At 40.0% G+C, this 16,171-nt stretch overlaps 4 protein-coding genes and 1 pseudogene across 4 annotated transcripts; 2 read left to right on the top strand and 3 right to left on the bottom strand.

Moving 5' to 3' along the window:
* Nucleotides 1–82: 82 nt before the first annotated feature.
* LOC141820960 (protein ACCUMULATION AND REPLICATION OF CHLOROPLASTS 6, chloroplastic) lies at nucleotides 83–6,153 on the bottom strand. Its single transcript, XM_074708329.1, has 7 exons — nucleotides 5,818–6,153; nucleotides 5,469–5,699; nucleotides 5,161–5,385; nucleotides 4,207–4,467; nucleotides 3,146–4,109; nucleotides 1,755–1,879; nucleotides 83–638 (listed from the first exon to the last, which is right to left on the bottom strand). Exons 1-7 carry the CDS (start codon nucleotides 6,115–6,117, stop codon nucleotides 348–350), a joined length of 2,397 nt encoding a protein of 798 aa, XP_074564430.1. The 5' UTR covers nucleotides 6,118–6,153; the 3' UTR covers nucleotides 83–347.
* A 1,290-nt stretch (nucleotides 6,154–7,443) lies between these two features.
* LOC141820776 (uncharacterized) lies at nucleotides 7,444–8,318 on the top strand. The gene has a single exon (XM_074708126.1). The coding sequence runs from the start codon at nucleotides 7,608–7,610 to the stop codon at nucleotides 8,007–8,009; it is 402 nt and encodes a 133-aa protein (XP_074564227.1). The 5' UTR covers nucleotides 7,444–7,607; the 3' UTR covers nucleotides 8,010–8,318.
* Nucleotides 8,319–12,147: 3,829 nt separating this feature from the next.
* Nucleotides 12,148–13,017, top strand: LOC141820777 (uncharacterized). The gene has a single exon (XM_074708127.1). The coding sequence runs from the start codon at nucleotides 12,188–12,190 to the stop codon at nucleotides 12,689–12,691; it is 504 nt and encodes a 167-aa protein (XP_074564228.1). The 5' UTR covers nucleotides 12,148–12,187; the 3' UTR covers nucleotides 12,692–13,017.
* Nucleotides 13,018–13,434: 417 nt separating this feature from the next.
* On the bottom strand, nucleotides 13,435–13,957 carry LOC141821016 (uncharacterized; annotated as a pseudogene).
* A 1,511-nt stretch (nucleotides 13,958–15,468) lies between these two features.
* On the bottom strand, nucleotides 15,469–16,132 carry LOC141820836 (putative histone H2A.5). The gene has a single exon (XM_074708191.1). The coding sequence runs from the start codon at nucleotides 16,080–16,082 to the stop codon at nucleotides 15,627–15,629; it is 456 nt and encodes a 151-aa protein (XP_074564292.1). The 5' UTR covers nucleotides 16,083–16,132; the 3' UTR covers nucleotides 15,469–15,626.
* Nucleotides 16,133–16,171: the final 39 nt, after the last annotated feature.

The following is a 16,171-nucleotide window of genomic DNA, read 5'->3' on the forward strand; positions in this document are numbered from 1 at the left end:
AACTTTAATAGATAAAAAAATGCTCTATAAATAAAGAAATCGATTGAGAATTTGATGCTTTAGCAGGGCTTTTGCATCCAGATAACAGAAAACAAACAAAGGGAGATTAATATATCACTTGGGCGATATCCTGACAAAGGAAGAACTAAAGCTTTTCTAATGGCAGTTCCTCAGGAACATTGCACAACAGATGCTCGTCAAAAGTTCAAACTGGTTGAAAGAAACGCAATACATGAGAATGGAATTGCTCAAACTCAAAGAAACAGAACATGTCGACAAAAAACTGACCTGAAAGAGGAAAGCCAACATTATTTACATTGGTCACCAAGAACCCAGCACAGATCTATCTATGATTTAAGAACAGCTCCTTCGGTTATCTTCCAGCCTGACTTGGTATACGCCATCTCGTACCTGGTAGTGTAGGTGGTACTGCAGGAATCATTATGCTCGGGGTGAGCATCGTCAGTCAACTTAGCAGATTCCTCGATTGTAGCCTCCACTGTCGACCGACGGCCATTCAAGGACACGGTAATACTATCAATCGTCACGCCTAGTAGACTGTACTCCCAAAACCAGCCATGTTGTTCGATCTCCACAGCTCGATCGGTCCATATCTTCAGCATTCGGCCATCCAGAATCTGTCCAGAATTTTAGAATTTACTGTCATGTTTCAGAGGGAAATACTATTATACAAGCATCTACCAAGTATGGCTACCAAGTTAGTATCTGCCTGTGGCGATACGAATATGCAGTAATATCTATGTCCAGATTAACAAAATTATTTATCAAAGCTTCTGTCTGTAAATAAAGAAAGGCCTTGGAACTAAGAGTCCATCTATGTTTTGTGGAAATCTTGGAAAACTAATGTAGCTCGTGGCTGTTCATATATATATAAAAAAATAGAATTTACATTATAATTCCTAGTGAATAAGAGTCTTCATGCAATGGTAAAATTGTTGCAATGTGACTTTGAGGTTATGGATTTGAGTCACAGAAACAACCTCTTACAAAATGCAAAGTAAGATTATGTATGATTGACCCAATGTGGTTTGATCCTTCATCGGAATCCTGTATTGACGGGAGCTTCATGTACTAGACTGTCCTTTTATTATAATTCCTAGTGTACCAAAGACTTTCAAAGAGCAGCTTCAGCATGTGGGTGGTCCAGGTAATTAGGTAAAGCAGTGAATAGCGAGTTCATCAAATTTGGTATGGATGCGTAGGATGTCAATGTATTCAGCTGAAACTCTATCCAGTCTATTCAATGTGGCTGGAAATAAAAATTTATAAAGGTAATATATAAATTTGATCGTAGCAGGAGGAAAAAGAAAAAGAAAAAATGACAAGAAATTCTACTTGTTTACACAAGAAATCTTTGATATACATATCTACTGTATATATGCATTTAGATTATATACAGTCCTGTGATCCCTGCACATGAATGAGCAGTTTCATATATTGTGGCTTCACAAGAATGGACTATCACTCCAGTAATTGTATAGTTTTTCACCCTTTTTGCTGAAAGACATGTTCATAGGTCAAAACTATCCTAAAGATTTCTGACCCTGAATTAGAATTTCATTGTCATTCACAGTTTAAAATGCGGTAGAAACTAGAATGGTGAGTAAGAGGGTTATTGGACAGTAAGTAGGCAATCAGTGAATAGATATATAATGTTCGTCATGTCTTCAATAAATAGAGAAATCATATACCATAGTTGCAAAGAGTCATTCACAAAAGAAGAAACATCACACCTCTGGCAGCTCTTCAATAGAATGATCTGATCCAAGTGCCCTGGATTTGACATTCTGCCATTTATGAACTATACTTTCTGCTAACCGTGCATCCATCTTAGGTACTTCTTCAATTGAATTTTCATCTGCAGTAATTTTTTATATAGAAAAAATATAAATGATCTTCTTTAACATAATAAAATTATTGGTGCACAACATCATGAAAATTCAATGAGATATACTAAATGCAAACACGAAAGAAGCAACATGGATAAAGATTGATTGCAGGGCTTAGCACCTACAGTATGAACTGAAAGGACTCCTAAGTTAACTGCATATAAATAACGGTTTGGAACAGGTTCAAGTACTCTTAGGTTAACTAATATGGATGTCCAGATCAATTTCTTAACCATGCCAACCAGAGACAAGGTTCCCAAAACTTCCTGTTTGTCAAACAAGGTCAAGCAATCAGAACTTGGTTAAGTTGTATGAAGTTGAATCCAAGTAACCAGAACTGACCAGGTCTAATTAGTTTATACTTGAAAGTGTAAATTCCTCTGTAGGGATTAGGTATAATTGCATGGTTATGATATTTGGCGACAAGTTTATATTTGATGGTTCCATTCTGACTTATGTTGTAGGTCAGTGACTAATGTAAACAAAAAAAAAAAAACTTGATCAAATTATTTATGAAACGGGCATAAAGCAACGTGGAGCTCCATAACAGTGAAAGTGTCATCTCAGCGGAAGTCTTAAACTTGAAGACCACTCAAAGACACATGTTGTATTGGTCTTTTGGTTTCAGGTAAGATTGTTGTAAGAATAGTTGGTAAGCATCTAGATAGAGGTCACTGACCAAGAGAGCTTGACCGTGAAGCCATGTTGGTGCTTAGCAATCTAAATCAGTCAAGTTCCATAGCTTAATCAATGATGTATCTTGACAACTGAATCAATGATGTAAATTCTGGAACAATCATTGTTATTCTATACTGAAAGAACTCTTCTCATGTTTAATCATATCTACCCCGTGATTAAGCACTTCCAAAGGAAGACTGGTTTTTGTTCAGCTATGAATCCCATAACAAAAAAAATATCATCAAGGCCAAATGAGATTATCACAAAAGATATGGCATTTGATTTCAAATGAGTAAAATTGATGACAAAAGTACTCTTTAACTTAGGTCCAAGATGGTCAGGTCTAATGAAACTGATACAATATCCTAACCACATTGGTCCTTAGCATTGTCTAAAGTTGCTACAAAATCAGATAGACAGTTACTACCCAAGAGATTTTATGATTCCTTTAGGCACAGACATCAGTAGCTAGGTCCTGCTTGTAAAAAGTTGACATTTCTTCTTATTTACTATGGTTCTATTGCTCAGTATATTGATATATGAGTCAGGATTTTTACCAATATCAATGAAATTGGCAGCCATCGCTGAACCTGATTCCTTCCTGATAACAGGAGAACCATTTCTTCCAGGTAAACACTTGATCCCAACCATAGTCAGTAATCCAATCACCATGCCAGCAGACATGATCTTCACAACAGAACTTTTTATTTCGCTGGTGAAGTCTTGCTGATTTGAATCTTGAGGATCAACCTTACTGGAAACCTCTGCTTGAAGGCTTAACTTATCCTGATCCTCTATCGGTACATTCTCCTCAGTATGTATCTCAGGTAACATATCAATTCCATCCCTATATTGCTCTGACCTCAAACTTTCTTCATTGTGAGTAAGTGGAAACACTCTACGCAAAGCCTGAAGAACACTCAGCTTCACACTACCAAATGCAGCTGTAGCCTCCTCAGCCCCAATTTTCACAATGGCAGCAGCTGCAGCTAAAGGTGAACCATTGCCCCCATCAAGCCGTTCAAGATACTTAAGAACCATAGGATCATCATAATAATCCCCTAATCTGAAATTAACATCTTGAGTATCTCTAGCTCTGGGGAAAACCACCTCTCTCAGCCAAGTCTCCAACAGTTTGCAGAGCCCAGGGAGAAGATCACTATCATTGTCTGTATCAGAGCTTTCCACAATGAATTCTATGATTGCTGGGTCTCGATTTGGGGAACTCTCATTATCTATGCCTAACCACATGCGGCATTCATCAATATCTCCTAGAAGAAGTGAACAGAGCCCCCTCTCAAGCGCAAAAGGAATTTCAAAATCAGCCATCGCAGCATATTCTGAAAATGTACCCGTGGGAACGAGCATGGTCTGTTGAAGTTGCTGAAAAAGATTGTCTGCTGTTCTGATATAGTGGGGATGTTTACCCACAAAAGCCTGTGCAACCAATGCAAGTGCAAAACCATATGCCTCAAAATATTCTGCTGGTAGATTGCTTGGTCTAGCAGCAAATAATTCTACCTTCAATTGTAAAAGAACAAATGCAACCATCCATCAGACCAAAATTTCAAAATCTCAGCAAAAGAAAAAAAGAGTATTTAAAGCACTCTATGCGGACCTGCTCAGCTACTGTCATACGTATGTTGGTTTCATTCATGAAGGTTTCCCGAGTGAATCCTCCTCCAATAGCAGTAGCACCTCCCCTACCAACAGCCCAAAGTATATTGCGCACGCCAAGTAGACCCTCCTCACGCTTAGTTTGGTGTTCTGAGTCAAGGGGCAATGCAAGAAGCTCCAGCACACAACGAGGGGTTATCTCTTCTAACGTCTCATCAATCTGTACCAGAAGACCAGGTGCAAGGTTGCTTGCTCCCTCCTCCTAGGGAAAAAACAGTTTTACATCACAGTGAACAAACAAACAGATGTATTTTCCTAACACCATGTGCTAGACTTTCCCACTGGTTAACTACATTATGGATTCTCATTTATATTTGCTCATTTGTTGACAAAATAATCTATGAAAGAAGAAGAAAGAAAATTCATGTTAAACATATACCCAATGTCAAACATAGGACTACAGCATGAGGAAGAATAGAAAGAATACTGCAATCATAATAAATAATATGTACATATTCTTTCTCTTGTAAGTATCTTCAAATAGCTTTTGTTACATACTCCAAGGAAATACAAAATTCAATCATTTCACAATTACAATTCAGTAGGTTTCCTCAGAAAAAGGAAGCATCAGTAGCATTACCATAATAAGTCTCATGAAAGCAATCAGACACCCTTCAGTTAAAAAGGATAACTTAGAAAGCATCATCTAGTGAAAAAAAAAAAAAAAAAGCTAGGCATTCGTACTTCAATGTAACACATGCAATAGTAAGTCAGGTGGAGACAATGTGGTAACAAGGACAATGGTGTTTTACCCCTGAAGCAGATTTCACGTTAAATTCTTGAAATTGGACAAAAACAATTAGGAGATTATTCGATGGAAAATTGAATCAGATAATTAAACATTGACACGGAGAGAAATGTATTGATAAGAAAGAAGAATTGTTCAAATATCTACCTGCAGAAGCTTCAGAGCCCTCTCAAGAACTTCACAGCAATTAACAAATTCTGGAGGGTTTAGGGCCATTGCATCCCTCGATAACTCCACATAAGCTAACACCATGCTGAGGACCACATCCTGCTTGAAAGTTTTTGGAAGACGCTCAAGGAGAAGACTCTTTCCTATTCGCAGGACCAATTCAGCTTGCCCTGCCTCTTGCAGCACACATAGAGCCCCGGGAACCTAATCAAAATATCACCTTTCAGCTCATAGACGGTGGGGAAATAGTTAGGCTATAAACGGCATATCCTTAGTTAAGAAAATACCTTATCCCATGGGACGTAGGCTGTGATAGTGGAATCAGGGTCCTCCACGAGGCCGCGGTTGTAGTCCCCGCGGGAGCTGGGGTCGGAAAGGGTGTCATAAGCAACCTGGAGGATCTGGAGACGGCCGATGAGGGCTTCTTGGCTGTATCCATAGAGAGGGGGTTTGGAAACCCTAGCTTCGAAGGCTCGCCGAATGCCATCGGCCAAGAGGTGGGTTTCGGCACCAAGGACCTAAAACCCAAATAGATGGATGCCATACGAGATCGGCGGTCAGAAAACGAAAACCCAAAAAATTAAAATGGAAAGGAGCATTTTGAACTAGGTGACGGTGGCGTCGACCGTCGGGTACCTGGTAGAAGTCGATGCGGAGGGCGAGGGAGCGATTAGCGGAGGGAAGAGGAGGCGGGGAAAGTAGCGAGAGAATAGAAGGGTCAGCAGAGGAAGAGTTGTCGGTGGCGGTGGAGGCGGTGAAATGGAAGTCGCCGAGGAGACGGTCGGCCCACTTGCTGGAGCGGCAGACGACGGAGGAGAAGTGCCTGGGGCGGTGAGAAGGCGAGGCCTTGGAGTAGGAGGAGGAGGAGGGGTTTCTGTAGAAGAGGATCGCAGGGCGGCGGAGGCCGGCGAGGGCGAAGTGGTTGAGGGCGTCCATCGGCAACGAACACCGCCGTGCTCTCTCAAGTCTCGAGCATCTGCGTCGAGCTTTGGATTTTGCGACTTTTTGTCTTTTTTATTTTCCATCGTTGAATTTTGTTTTTTGTTTTTTTTTTTTTTATTTTTAGTAAAATATCAAATAATCATCGAAACTTCCAAGTAATTTATCCTGCTTTTTATATTTTAAGTGTCTAAATTTTGATCGTTATTCACCAACCGAATAAATTTAGAATTCTTATACAGCAATAGATTGATTAATCAAATCAATTTGATCATTGAATGTCGATTCCAGTGATCCTCTTATCATTTCATTTGATATGGTAGAAATTTATCATTTCATTTGAGATTGTTGGCTAAATTTTCAACCGGAATAAAATTGAACCTGTATAAATTAACACGTGTTAGAGGACCTCTCCGATATTTAAGTCGCATGAGAAAGTGGAAAATAAATCATAAGAGAGTGAGGATCAATTCTAGTTCAGAATTGACCGTTTAAAATCATCAATCCGATAAATTTTAATAACTTAATTTTTAATTTTAACCTCTAAAATAATTATAATTTATAATTATAAATTTTAATATATATAAATATATAAGAATTTATGTTATTTAAATTGATTACGTATCCTCTGGGTATGATTTTAAAAGTGTACTCCTTTTTTAATTTAAATTAATTTAAATTATTTGACCGGTCACATCTAAATTGCCAAGATTCTAGTGGATATAGCTGCTAAATTGCCAGGTGCCATGGTGCATCATAATTAACATGCATTCTAGATCCCAAGCATCACCATTTTTAAAGTGTTTGAGTCCCCGAGTAGGTAACCTTTTTTATCATGTAGCTTTACAATTCAACGACAAAAAACACTCCCTGTAAAATAATTTTATTAATTTTATAAGTCGATTACAACTAATTCTTCTAACAAAAAATCAAAGGTAAAGAAAATTATCATAAATAAATAAATAAAAGGCTTCTATTGTTCTACAAGAATATTAAAACCCTAGAAGACGTGGGATCCTAAATATAAAAGTCTGCCTAACCATTGTCGTCGACAATTCCGTAGGTGAGGCTGGGGCGGTGAGTTGCAGTCCCCAGACCCCAGTTAGACGGATAAAATATTATTCTTTCTACTGAAATAAATAAATATAAAAGGGTAGAAATAAAAAAGATACCCTAAATTATATAAATCATACAAAAATAAAAAGCACAGAAACCGGCGCACGAAGTTTCGAGGAAAACTTCCTTTCGTAGACTCGCCGTCCATTCTTCTCGCCTTCTATAAATAATTCGGTGTCCTTCACCTCTTTATCCAGTGGCGTCTTCTTGATTTCGTTGATCGCTTCCTTCTCTCTCTCCAGTTGCATCGCCGGTTGCGACAACCAAATTCATGGAAAACGCGATGAGTAACGGCGGCGAGGACGTTCCCGGCCAAGCCGGACGGCAACGTCCGCGCCCGCCAGATCCTCATCTGGCTTGGTTTCTCGCCGATGGCGTTCTGCGCGGCGCAACTACTCGCAGGCGCCTCCCCCGCGCGCCTCCTGCGCGCCTACGTTGCGTGGCTTCTGGCGCTCGTCGCCGTGCTCTCGGCGGTGGCTTTCCGGAGGCTCCCGAGGGCAGTGGCCGACGTCGTCGATCGGTCTCTCATGATCCGTGCTGCGCCCTTCCCCCTGGCGGCCGTCTGCACCGCCCACCTCCTTCGCGCTCTGGCTGAGGCGGCCGATCATGAGGCGCTCGTCGACAGCCGCGCGGCAGCGGCCCGCCTCGTCGGAGCCTACGCGGTGTGGTTGCTGGTGCTCGTCGCCGCGTTGGCGCCAGTCGCCGGACTTCCTCCGAGGGCTGTGTCTGCCGTGCTGCTCTCCGCCGTCATTTGCTACTTCCTGCAGTACTGAGACAGAGGCTACCAAAATAATTAAACAATATGTGCAACTACGTATATCAATAGCAAAAATTAAGAGTATCAGATCGACGCCTTTTTATAATTTTCTTCGAATGGATATTTCATTATAGAGAAATTATCCAGAATATTTTAAATATATGAGAGTCTTCTTTTGGTGTGAAATCTGGGAACAAGGAGTCTGCGATAACTACCTTCTTTGGCAGGTTTTCTCACTGTAATCCACTAATTAATACTCTGCTCTGCTTAATCCTAAGAACAGAGTGGCTTCCTTTGTCTTTTCCTTCGTTTCTTTTTCTTTTCTCTGATTTGAGCATCACATAAACGCCAGGAGATCTATCTGTACGGGCAAAAAGCTCTCACCTGTCAGATACATCTCTAAAGAAAACATCATATCTATCACTAGTTTCTAACCTTAATTTTCAACAAGCTTAGAAGAGTTTGATTTTTACCTCCAAGACTGTGGCACAGTACTAAAACCAGGGCAACAGACAAAAGTTCTTCCAGACTTAGTGTTCATTCTCTTCAGAGCCCTCTCAAGAACTTCACAGCAATTAACAAAGTCTGGAGGGTTTAGGTCCATTGCATTCCTCAAGAACTCCACAAAAGCTAACACCATGCTGAGGACCACATCCCATGCTGAGGACAATTCAGCTTGCGCTGCCTCTTGCAGCACACATAGAGCCCCGGGAACCTAATCAAAATATCACCTTTCAGCTCAAAGACGGTCGGGAAATAATAAGGCTATAAATGGCATATCCTTAGTATCAGATAATACCTTATCCCAAGGGACGTAGGCTGTGATAATGGAATCAGGGTCTTCCACGAGGCCGCGGTTGTAGTCCTCGCGGGAGCTGGGGTAGGACAGGGTGTCAATAGCAGCCAGGAGGATCTGGCGACGGCTGATGAGGGCTTCTTGGCTGTATCCATAGAGAGGGGCTTAGAAACCCTAGCTTCGAAGGCTCGCCGAATGCCATCGCCGCTTAAAACCCAAATATATGGATGCCATACGAAATCGGCAGTCAGAAAACGAAAACCCAACAAATTAAAAAGGAAAGAAGCATTTTGAAGTAGGCGTCGGTGGCGTCGATCATCGGGTACCTGGTAGAAGTCGATGGGGAGGGCGAGGGAGCGATCAGCGGAGGGAAGAGGAGGCGCGAGGGGATAGTGGCGAGAGAATCGAAGGCGAGGCCTTTGAGTAGGAGGAGGAGTAGTTTCTGTGGAAGAGGATCGCAGGGCGGCGGAGGCCGGCGAGGGCGCAGTGGTTGAGGGCGTCCATCAGCAACGAACGCCGCCGTGCTCTCTCAAGTCTCAAGTTTCTGCGTCGAGCTTTGGATTATGCGACTTTTTTTTCTCCGTTAAATTTTACTTTTTTGTTATTTTTTTGATAAAACATTAAATAATCGTCGAAGAAACTTGCAAGAAATAATTGATATTTAATCATGAGTGTTTTATCAACTAAAATGGGGTAGAATTTGCCACTCTAATCATTTCATATGATCAATTTTAAAAAGGATATTATCGAGATTTAATTTTTATCTACTAAATAAATATATTTCACAGTAATTAACTTAATCATGCCTCAAAGCAAGAGAGATTTATCCACGTTAATATTTAACTTTATCATCATTTTCCATTGAATCCACATTAAATTGTTATATTTTTTATTTTTTTAAAAATACACTATTCATCTTTTTATCATTAAAATTATCTCATTAATAGAATTTATTTGAAGGGCATATATTTTAATTTATTTTAAAATTTTTTTATTTATCAGATTATTCACTATTTTATATATAAAAGGTAAATGTTTTATGTGATAAAATAAGAAATATCAGATGATGTTGAAAGACTTGTAAACATGCATGTATGTATCTGTAATCTTCAAAAAAGACTTGTTGCTTCTAGTTCAAGTTTTGGTGTTGCTGCCTGCTTCTAGACTTGGTCTGTGGCTTGATCCAATTAACTTCCATCTCCATGCATCAGTACTGGCAAGTCAAAATGATCAGCAACTTGCTGAACTTGTTGAGATAACTATAATGGCAGAAATCAAAATTGAAAATGATTTCTAGACTTGTCTGTGGCCACTCTTCTCCTTTTAATGTCATACACCATCTAAGTCTGCTATATATATATTCCACCCACCTGGATCATTCACCTAAAACAACATCGTCTCGTCAAGTATTTTCCACCTTCATTTGGAAATGAAAAAAAAAGCAGCAGAGAGGACCCACCATGGATCATGCCAAAATCTGATATATCTCCTTTCACCAACTTCATGTGCTTTATTAAAAACTCCAACTCCTTTATTTGAACAATTATCGACCACAACCAATCGAGGACAAACCAACATTCGTTTTCAAATCCATCGGGTGGGAAGCAATTGAAAAAGCATCTTGAAGTCAATCGATGAGTCAGAATTACCCATCTACCCAGCCTATTTTTATTTCTTCCGCCGTCGATTTCCTTGAGCTACCTTCCTTTCTCCCACCGCCAACTCATTTGACATTCTTTTTCAATGTCATTGGTTGTGATCGCCCTCGGGCAAAAACCCGAGTAGATCAAGGAGTGGCTCCGCCCTTGTTTGAAGCGAAAGGCCAACTCAATTATGTGATAATTTTTTTAAGTAGGAATTAAAAAAAAACAATTAGTATATAAAATATTTTGAATATTTTTTTTAAAGTGAGAATCAAATTTTTTATACTAATGACAAATCTATATGAAAAAAATTGATAAGTAATGATTTGATATAGAAAACATCACATATGATAAATAATTATATAGAAGAATCCAAGATGAAAGATTATATTGAAATTATAACTCCAATAATTTAAAAAATAAAGAGAGAAAATTTGATCTAAGACTTTTGACTTCTGTCTGTCCTTCAATCACCACTTCTATCTATTGAACTAGGATTCGGACAACTGGATCTCACCTTTTAAATAATTTTTATTATTTTTTAATTTTATTTGAAGAAGAAAAATTATTTAAAACTTACATCAGGACAGGCGAGTTTGACAATTTATCATGTCTTACTCTTTAATATTTTTTATTCTTAATTTTTATTACTTTTTAATTTTATTCAAAGCGTTGCATTAAATTGAGGGGGCGGCGGCGGCGGCCCCGGCCCCCACCCCTTTCATTTGAGGGGCCCACCTTCTTGCATTAATGGGGCAAAAGGACGGTGGCGGCCCCCGCTTTCTTGCCTTCGTCTTTGACAATTAGCTGATAAATTATTAATCTTGAAAACACACGTATTTAATTATCTAATCGAACCTTTTACCTGCACAATATTTTTTATGTCCTATTTCTTATTTAAAAAAAATTACTTTTTGATCTGTCAATTTTTTTATGTTCTATCTATTATAAAAAAATTTATTTTCATCCATCAATTTGATCATGATAATAATATCTATTTTTAAATTCTATCAGAATCATCGTCTTAATTATCATTAAAAAAATAGAAGGTCTTTCAGACTCGAATGGCATTGTGGGTATATAAACGTTAAATAACATAAATTAAACAGTAAAATAAAATGTTATAAATAATAATAACCCTAAAATAATGAAGAAAAATCCTCAACCCACCATTTTATGATTAATTAGTTAATGATTGAGATTGATCTGCTTTAAAATTTCAAAATGACAAATCTAAGGATTAAAACTCCAATTTATTTTAGAATTTAGACAGATTAATTTATCACCGTCTAAAATTTTTAACCGATCTGTAGCTCTGTTTATTTGGGAGCATGAAAATAAAAACAATGAAAAAAAATTATACTGTTTTTTTGTTAATTTCATAAAATAGGATGAATCAGATGAATAAATTTAAAAATCAATTCATAAATTATTTTTTAATAGTTTTTTTATCTGTCCAAATCCGAATCCTAGTGTTTTCGCGGTTGACGTTGACCTCAATTTTTTCTAGATAAACAAATTTAAAAAATCAGTTCGTAGATTATTTTTTAATAATTTTTTTGACAGCCGAAATTTGGAAACGAAACTTCCTGGAAATCTTCAATGCCGAAACCGGAATAAGATCTTTCAGCCGCTATAAAAAATTACTTTGGCTCTTCGACCTCTTCCACCAGTTTGCGTCTTCTTCACTACTTCGTGAATCACTTCCTTCCCTCTCTCTCTACACTTGCATCGCCGGCTACGATAACCCAATTCATGGAGAATGCGATGAGCAACGGCGACGACGTTCGGAGCCACCGGCTCCTCATCCGGCTTGGTTTGTCGGTGATGGCGTTCTGCGCTGCGAAACTACTCCGCGGCCTCCCGCTCGCGCAGGGCGCAGAGGCTGGCGGCGCCTCCCCCGCGCGCCTCCTGTGCGCCTACGTCGCTTGGCTGCTGGCAGTCGTAGCCGTGCTCTCGGCGGTGGCGTTCCGGAGGCTCCCGAGGGCAGTGGCCGATGTCGTCGATCGCGCTCTCATGGTCCGTGCTGCGCCCTTCCCCCTGGTGGCCGTCTGCACCGCCCACCTCCTTCGCGCTCTGGACGAGGCGGCCGATCATGAGGCGCTCGTCCACAGCCCCACGGCAGCGGCCCGCCTCGTCGTAGCCTACGCGGTGTGGCTGCTGGCGCTCGTCGCCGCGTTGGCCCCAGTCGCCGGACTTCTTCCTCCGAGGGCTGTGTCAGCCGTGCTGCTCACCGCCGTTATTTGGTACTTCCTCTAGTACTGAGACGCTTCCATATATATACACTACTGTGTCTGTGTGTCAGCCGTGCTGCTCACCCGCCGCCGGCATTTGGCACTTCCTTGAGTACCGAGATGCTTCCCTATATATAGACTACTGTGTCTGTGTGTCAGCCGTGCTGCTCTCCGCCGTCATTTAGTACTTCCTCTAGTACTGAGACGCTTCCATACATATAGAACACCTGTGTCAGTCGTTATTTGTATTTTGTACGCCTCGCCTCGATGTTGCTGCTGATCGAACTAAATGTGCAACTATGTACGCAAGCTTCATCAATAATATATCAGAGTCCTCTTTTGGTGTGAAAATTGGGGACGAGTAGTTTGGGATTAACTACCATCTTGGGCAGGTTTTCTCCTATAAACCTGCGTGGTGCACCAACACAGCAATCCACTAATGCTCTGCTCTGCTCTGTTTAATCCTAAGAACAGAGTGCCCGCGAGTTGTAGCTAGCCGTGTACTGGCCGTGAGCATTAGAGGATCTAGTTTTCGACTAAACAATCTATGCTCGATAGTTTCATCATTGATCTGAATGAACTGGCCGACTCTTTCAGAACTTTAGAGGACTCTGAACTCAGCTTCAGGTAAACACTGGCACAAGATGCCTCTTTACTGAATCAGGCAGCTGCTGCAATTTATATAGCTTTCAAGTACTAAGTTACATTCATGTCTATCTTTCAGAATGCAGATTGTAGGAGTTTAAGATTATGAACTTACCATCGAGGGTTCAACGACGCCTTGGCTCACTCGCTCCAGTAGGACTCGTCCCTCGGTTTCTCGTCCTCGTGCCCCTCTTCGCCGATCTCCACCTCCGCCCGCCGGAACTGCCGCACGTCTTCCGCCGCCGCCTGGCGGAACAGCCCCACGTCCACTGCCCCTGCCACCATGTGATACCCCTCGCCTTCAGCTGCTCCGGCGGGTCGTGCGGCATCGCGAAGCCCCCCAGGTAGGGCCCGCCGAGGCTGGCGCTCCCCTCCTCCGCCGCGGCGTTCGCCCCTGACTGCCTCTTCTTCAGACCGAGAACACTTCTCTCCAGCTCCCGAAGCACCTGGCGCACCTTCTTGTTCCCCGGATCCCAACAGGTAGCCCATGCTGCCGCTCAGATCCAGAGGGCTCATCTGGACCACGTCGACCCCCTCGACGGCGGCGATCGCCTCGATCTCCGACGCGGCGTCCACCGACTCCACCTGGCACATCACCAACAGCTCCTCCTCGCAGCCTTAGACCATCTCCAACCATAAAACCCATTTTGGTGCTCTTTCAACACCAATTTGGTGTCATTTCAACACCAAATTTTTTTTCAACTCCAACTAAAAGACACCATTTCCTACACTAAAAAGAATATTCCTTAGAATATTCTATTTTTCCATCTTATAATATATATTAATTTCAACATATATATTAATTTGTTCCCTATTTTTATTATGATCATAATTATTAATAAAATTAATATTTTTATGGTACATAATAACTAATTTTAATTATGATCATAATATTATATTTTTTTAATTACAAGAAAATAAATATTAGTACTTCCTTCTTAATTTTGATGGAAATAATTTTGTATACATACTATTATTTAAATATAATATACAATCATAAACAATTAAGATAAAATATTTTAAATATTTTCACAAAACAACTAACATTTCATTGAAAATACATTTCACAAAACAACTAACACTTCATTGAAAATACATTTTACAAAACACAACTAACACTTCATTGAAAATACATTTCACAAAACAACTAACACTTATATATTTTAATTATCAAAATTACCATACTATTATTTAAAGATAATATACAATCATAAACAATTAAGATAAAATATTTTAAATATTTATGCATTTTAAAATTTTAAATATGTGTTTGTTATGAAATTACCAATATTATAAATTTTAAAATATTTATAAACTTAGCAATATAATAAATATTTTACATATTACTTATTTAAGTTAATACTAATATAAATTTATAATATATAAATTTACAAAATTAATTCAATAAAATTAAATAATATTAATTTATAATATTTAAAAATATTTTCGTGCATATGATATTTAATACATTAATTTATTCTACTTAATGCATTAATATTTATAGTATTTTTAGCATTTAAAAATATTTTTATATTAATTAATTAATTAATATTACACTTGCACCATTTTGGACACCATTTTGGTGTATCCATTGGAGAAAAATGGTACCACTTTTACACCATTTTGATGTAAAAGGGCACCCGTTGGAGATGGTCTTACATGTATAAAAAAAATAAGATAGATGCTCCATGAAAAGAAAAGGCTCTTTCTAACTTACTTGCTCTTAGAGCATCAACAACCCTAGTTAATGGGATGTTAATAACACCCCTTAGATGTTAATGTATAATGTAAAGGGATATTATAACACCCTTCTATATGAACACGTTCATGTGGCAATAAAGTGAGCCAACCCTTAGCTAACCTACTTCACATACTTTTTTTTTTATTATTAACTTTAGAATGTTAATAACGAGTAACATTATTGCAGATGTTTTTTTTATTTTATCCCCTTTTGATCAAAACATCATAATAACTTTGATATCAAAGTGATTTCATCATAAATTAACTCCTGACAAACCCTTTGTACTTATTATTCTCCTGACAAACCCTTTGTACTTATTATTCTCTTTTATCACCGCATCACCACGGTAAAATTTCCACGCATCTTAGACCAAATCAATTTGTAATATAAAATCATTATAAAATAGAAGTGACTTACCTAGAAAAAGATTAAAAGCAACAAACACCATGCTAAAATTCAGATGAACACACAGGATCAGACCATACACTACTATCCAATCACACTACTATCCAATCATATCCACAAAAAGGAGCCAAAAACTGAAGTTTGATTCTTCTTCTTCTTTGTTTTTTTGTTACGCTGCTTTCTTTGGGGACTTGGTGGCCTTCGACGGCGACTTGGGCTCCTTGGCGTCCTTCTTCGGCAGCAGCACCGGGTTGATGTTAGGGAGCACGCCGCCATGAGCAATGGTGACGCCGGCGAGGAGCTTGCCCAGCTCCTCGTCGTTGCGGATGGCGAGCAGGACATGGCGGGGGATGATGCGGTTCTTCTTGTTGTCGCGCGCCGCGTTCCCCGCTAGCTCCAGCACCTCCGCCGCCAGGTACTCCAGCACGGCCGCCAGGTACACAGGCGCGCCTCTGCCGACGCGCTGCGCGTAGCGACCCTTCTTCAGGAATCGGCCGATGCGACCGACGGGGAACTGGAGCCCGGCCTTGACGGAACGGGACACGGACTTCTTCTTCGGACCGCCAACTCTCCTCCCGGCGGCGCCCTTCTTCACCTTGCCAGCGCCTGCTCCGCCCGCCTCCATCTCGATCGATCGAACGTGGTAATCGCGCGGGATCTGGTTTAGGTTTTGGAAGCGATCGCGGTTCGGTGCGATTCAAAATTCCCAAGGAA

The sequence above is a fragment of the Curcuma longa genome, unplaced genomic scaffold (genome assembly GCF_044706935.1).
Source record: "Curcuma longa cultivar G26 ecotype Majalengka, Jawa Barat unplaced genomic scaffold, ITB_CL_G26_1.1 utg8573_np1212_1322966_RagTag, whole genome shotgun sequence".
NCBI lineage: Eukaryota > Viridiplantae > Streptophyta > Magnoliopsida > Zingiberales > Zingiberaceae > Curcuma > Curcuma longa.

Excerpts from the sequence above, each read along its gene's own strand:
- LOC141820960 (XM_074708329.1), bottom strand. The coding sequence starts at position 6,117 with ATGGACGCCCTCAACCACTTCGCCCTCGCCGGCCTCCGCCGCCCTGCG. Across the intron at positions 5,700-5,817 it reads TCCGCATCGACTTCTACCAG|GTCCTTGGTGCCGAAACCCA; the intron begins GTACCCGACGGT and ends TTTGGGTTTTAG. Across the intron at positions 4,468-5,160 it reads GGGCTCTGAAGCTTCTGCAG|GAGGAGGGAGCAAGCAACCT; the intron begins GTAGATATTTGA and ends TTTTTTCCCTAG.
- LOC141820776 (XM_074708126.1), top strand. The coding sequence starts at position 7,608 with ATGGCGTTCTGCGCGGCGCAACTACTCGCAGGCGCCTCCCCCGCGCGC.
- LOC141820777 (XM_074708127.1), top strand. The coding sequence starts at position 12,188 with ATGGAGAATGCGATGAGCAACGGCGACGACGTTCGGAGCCACCGGCTC.
- LOC141820836 (XM_074708191.1), bottom strand. The coding sequence starts at position 16,082 with ATGGAGGCGGGCGGAGCAGGCGCTGGCAAGGTGAAGAAGGGCGCCGCC.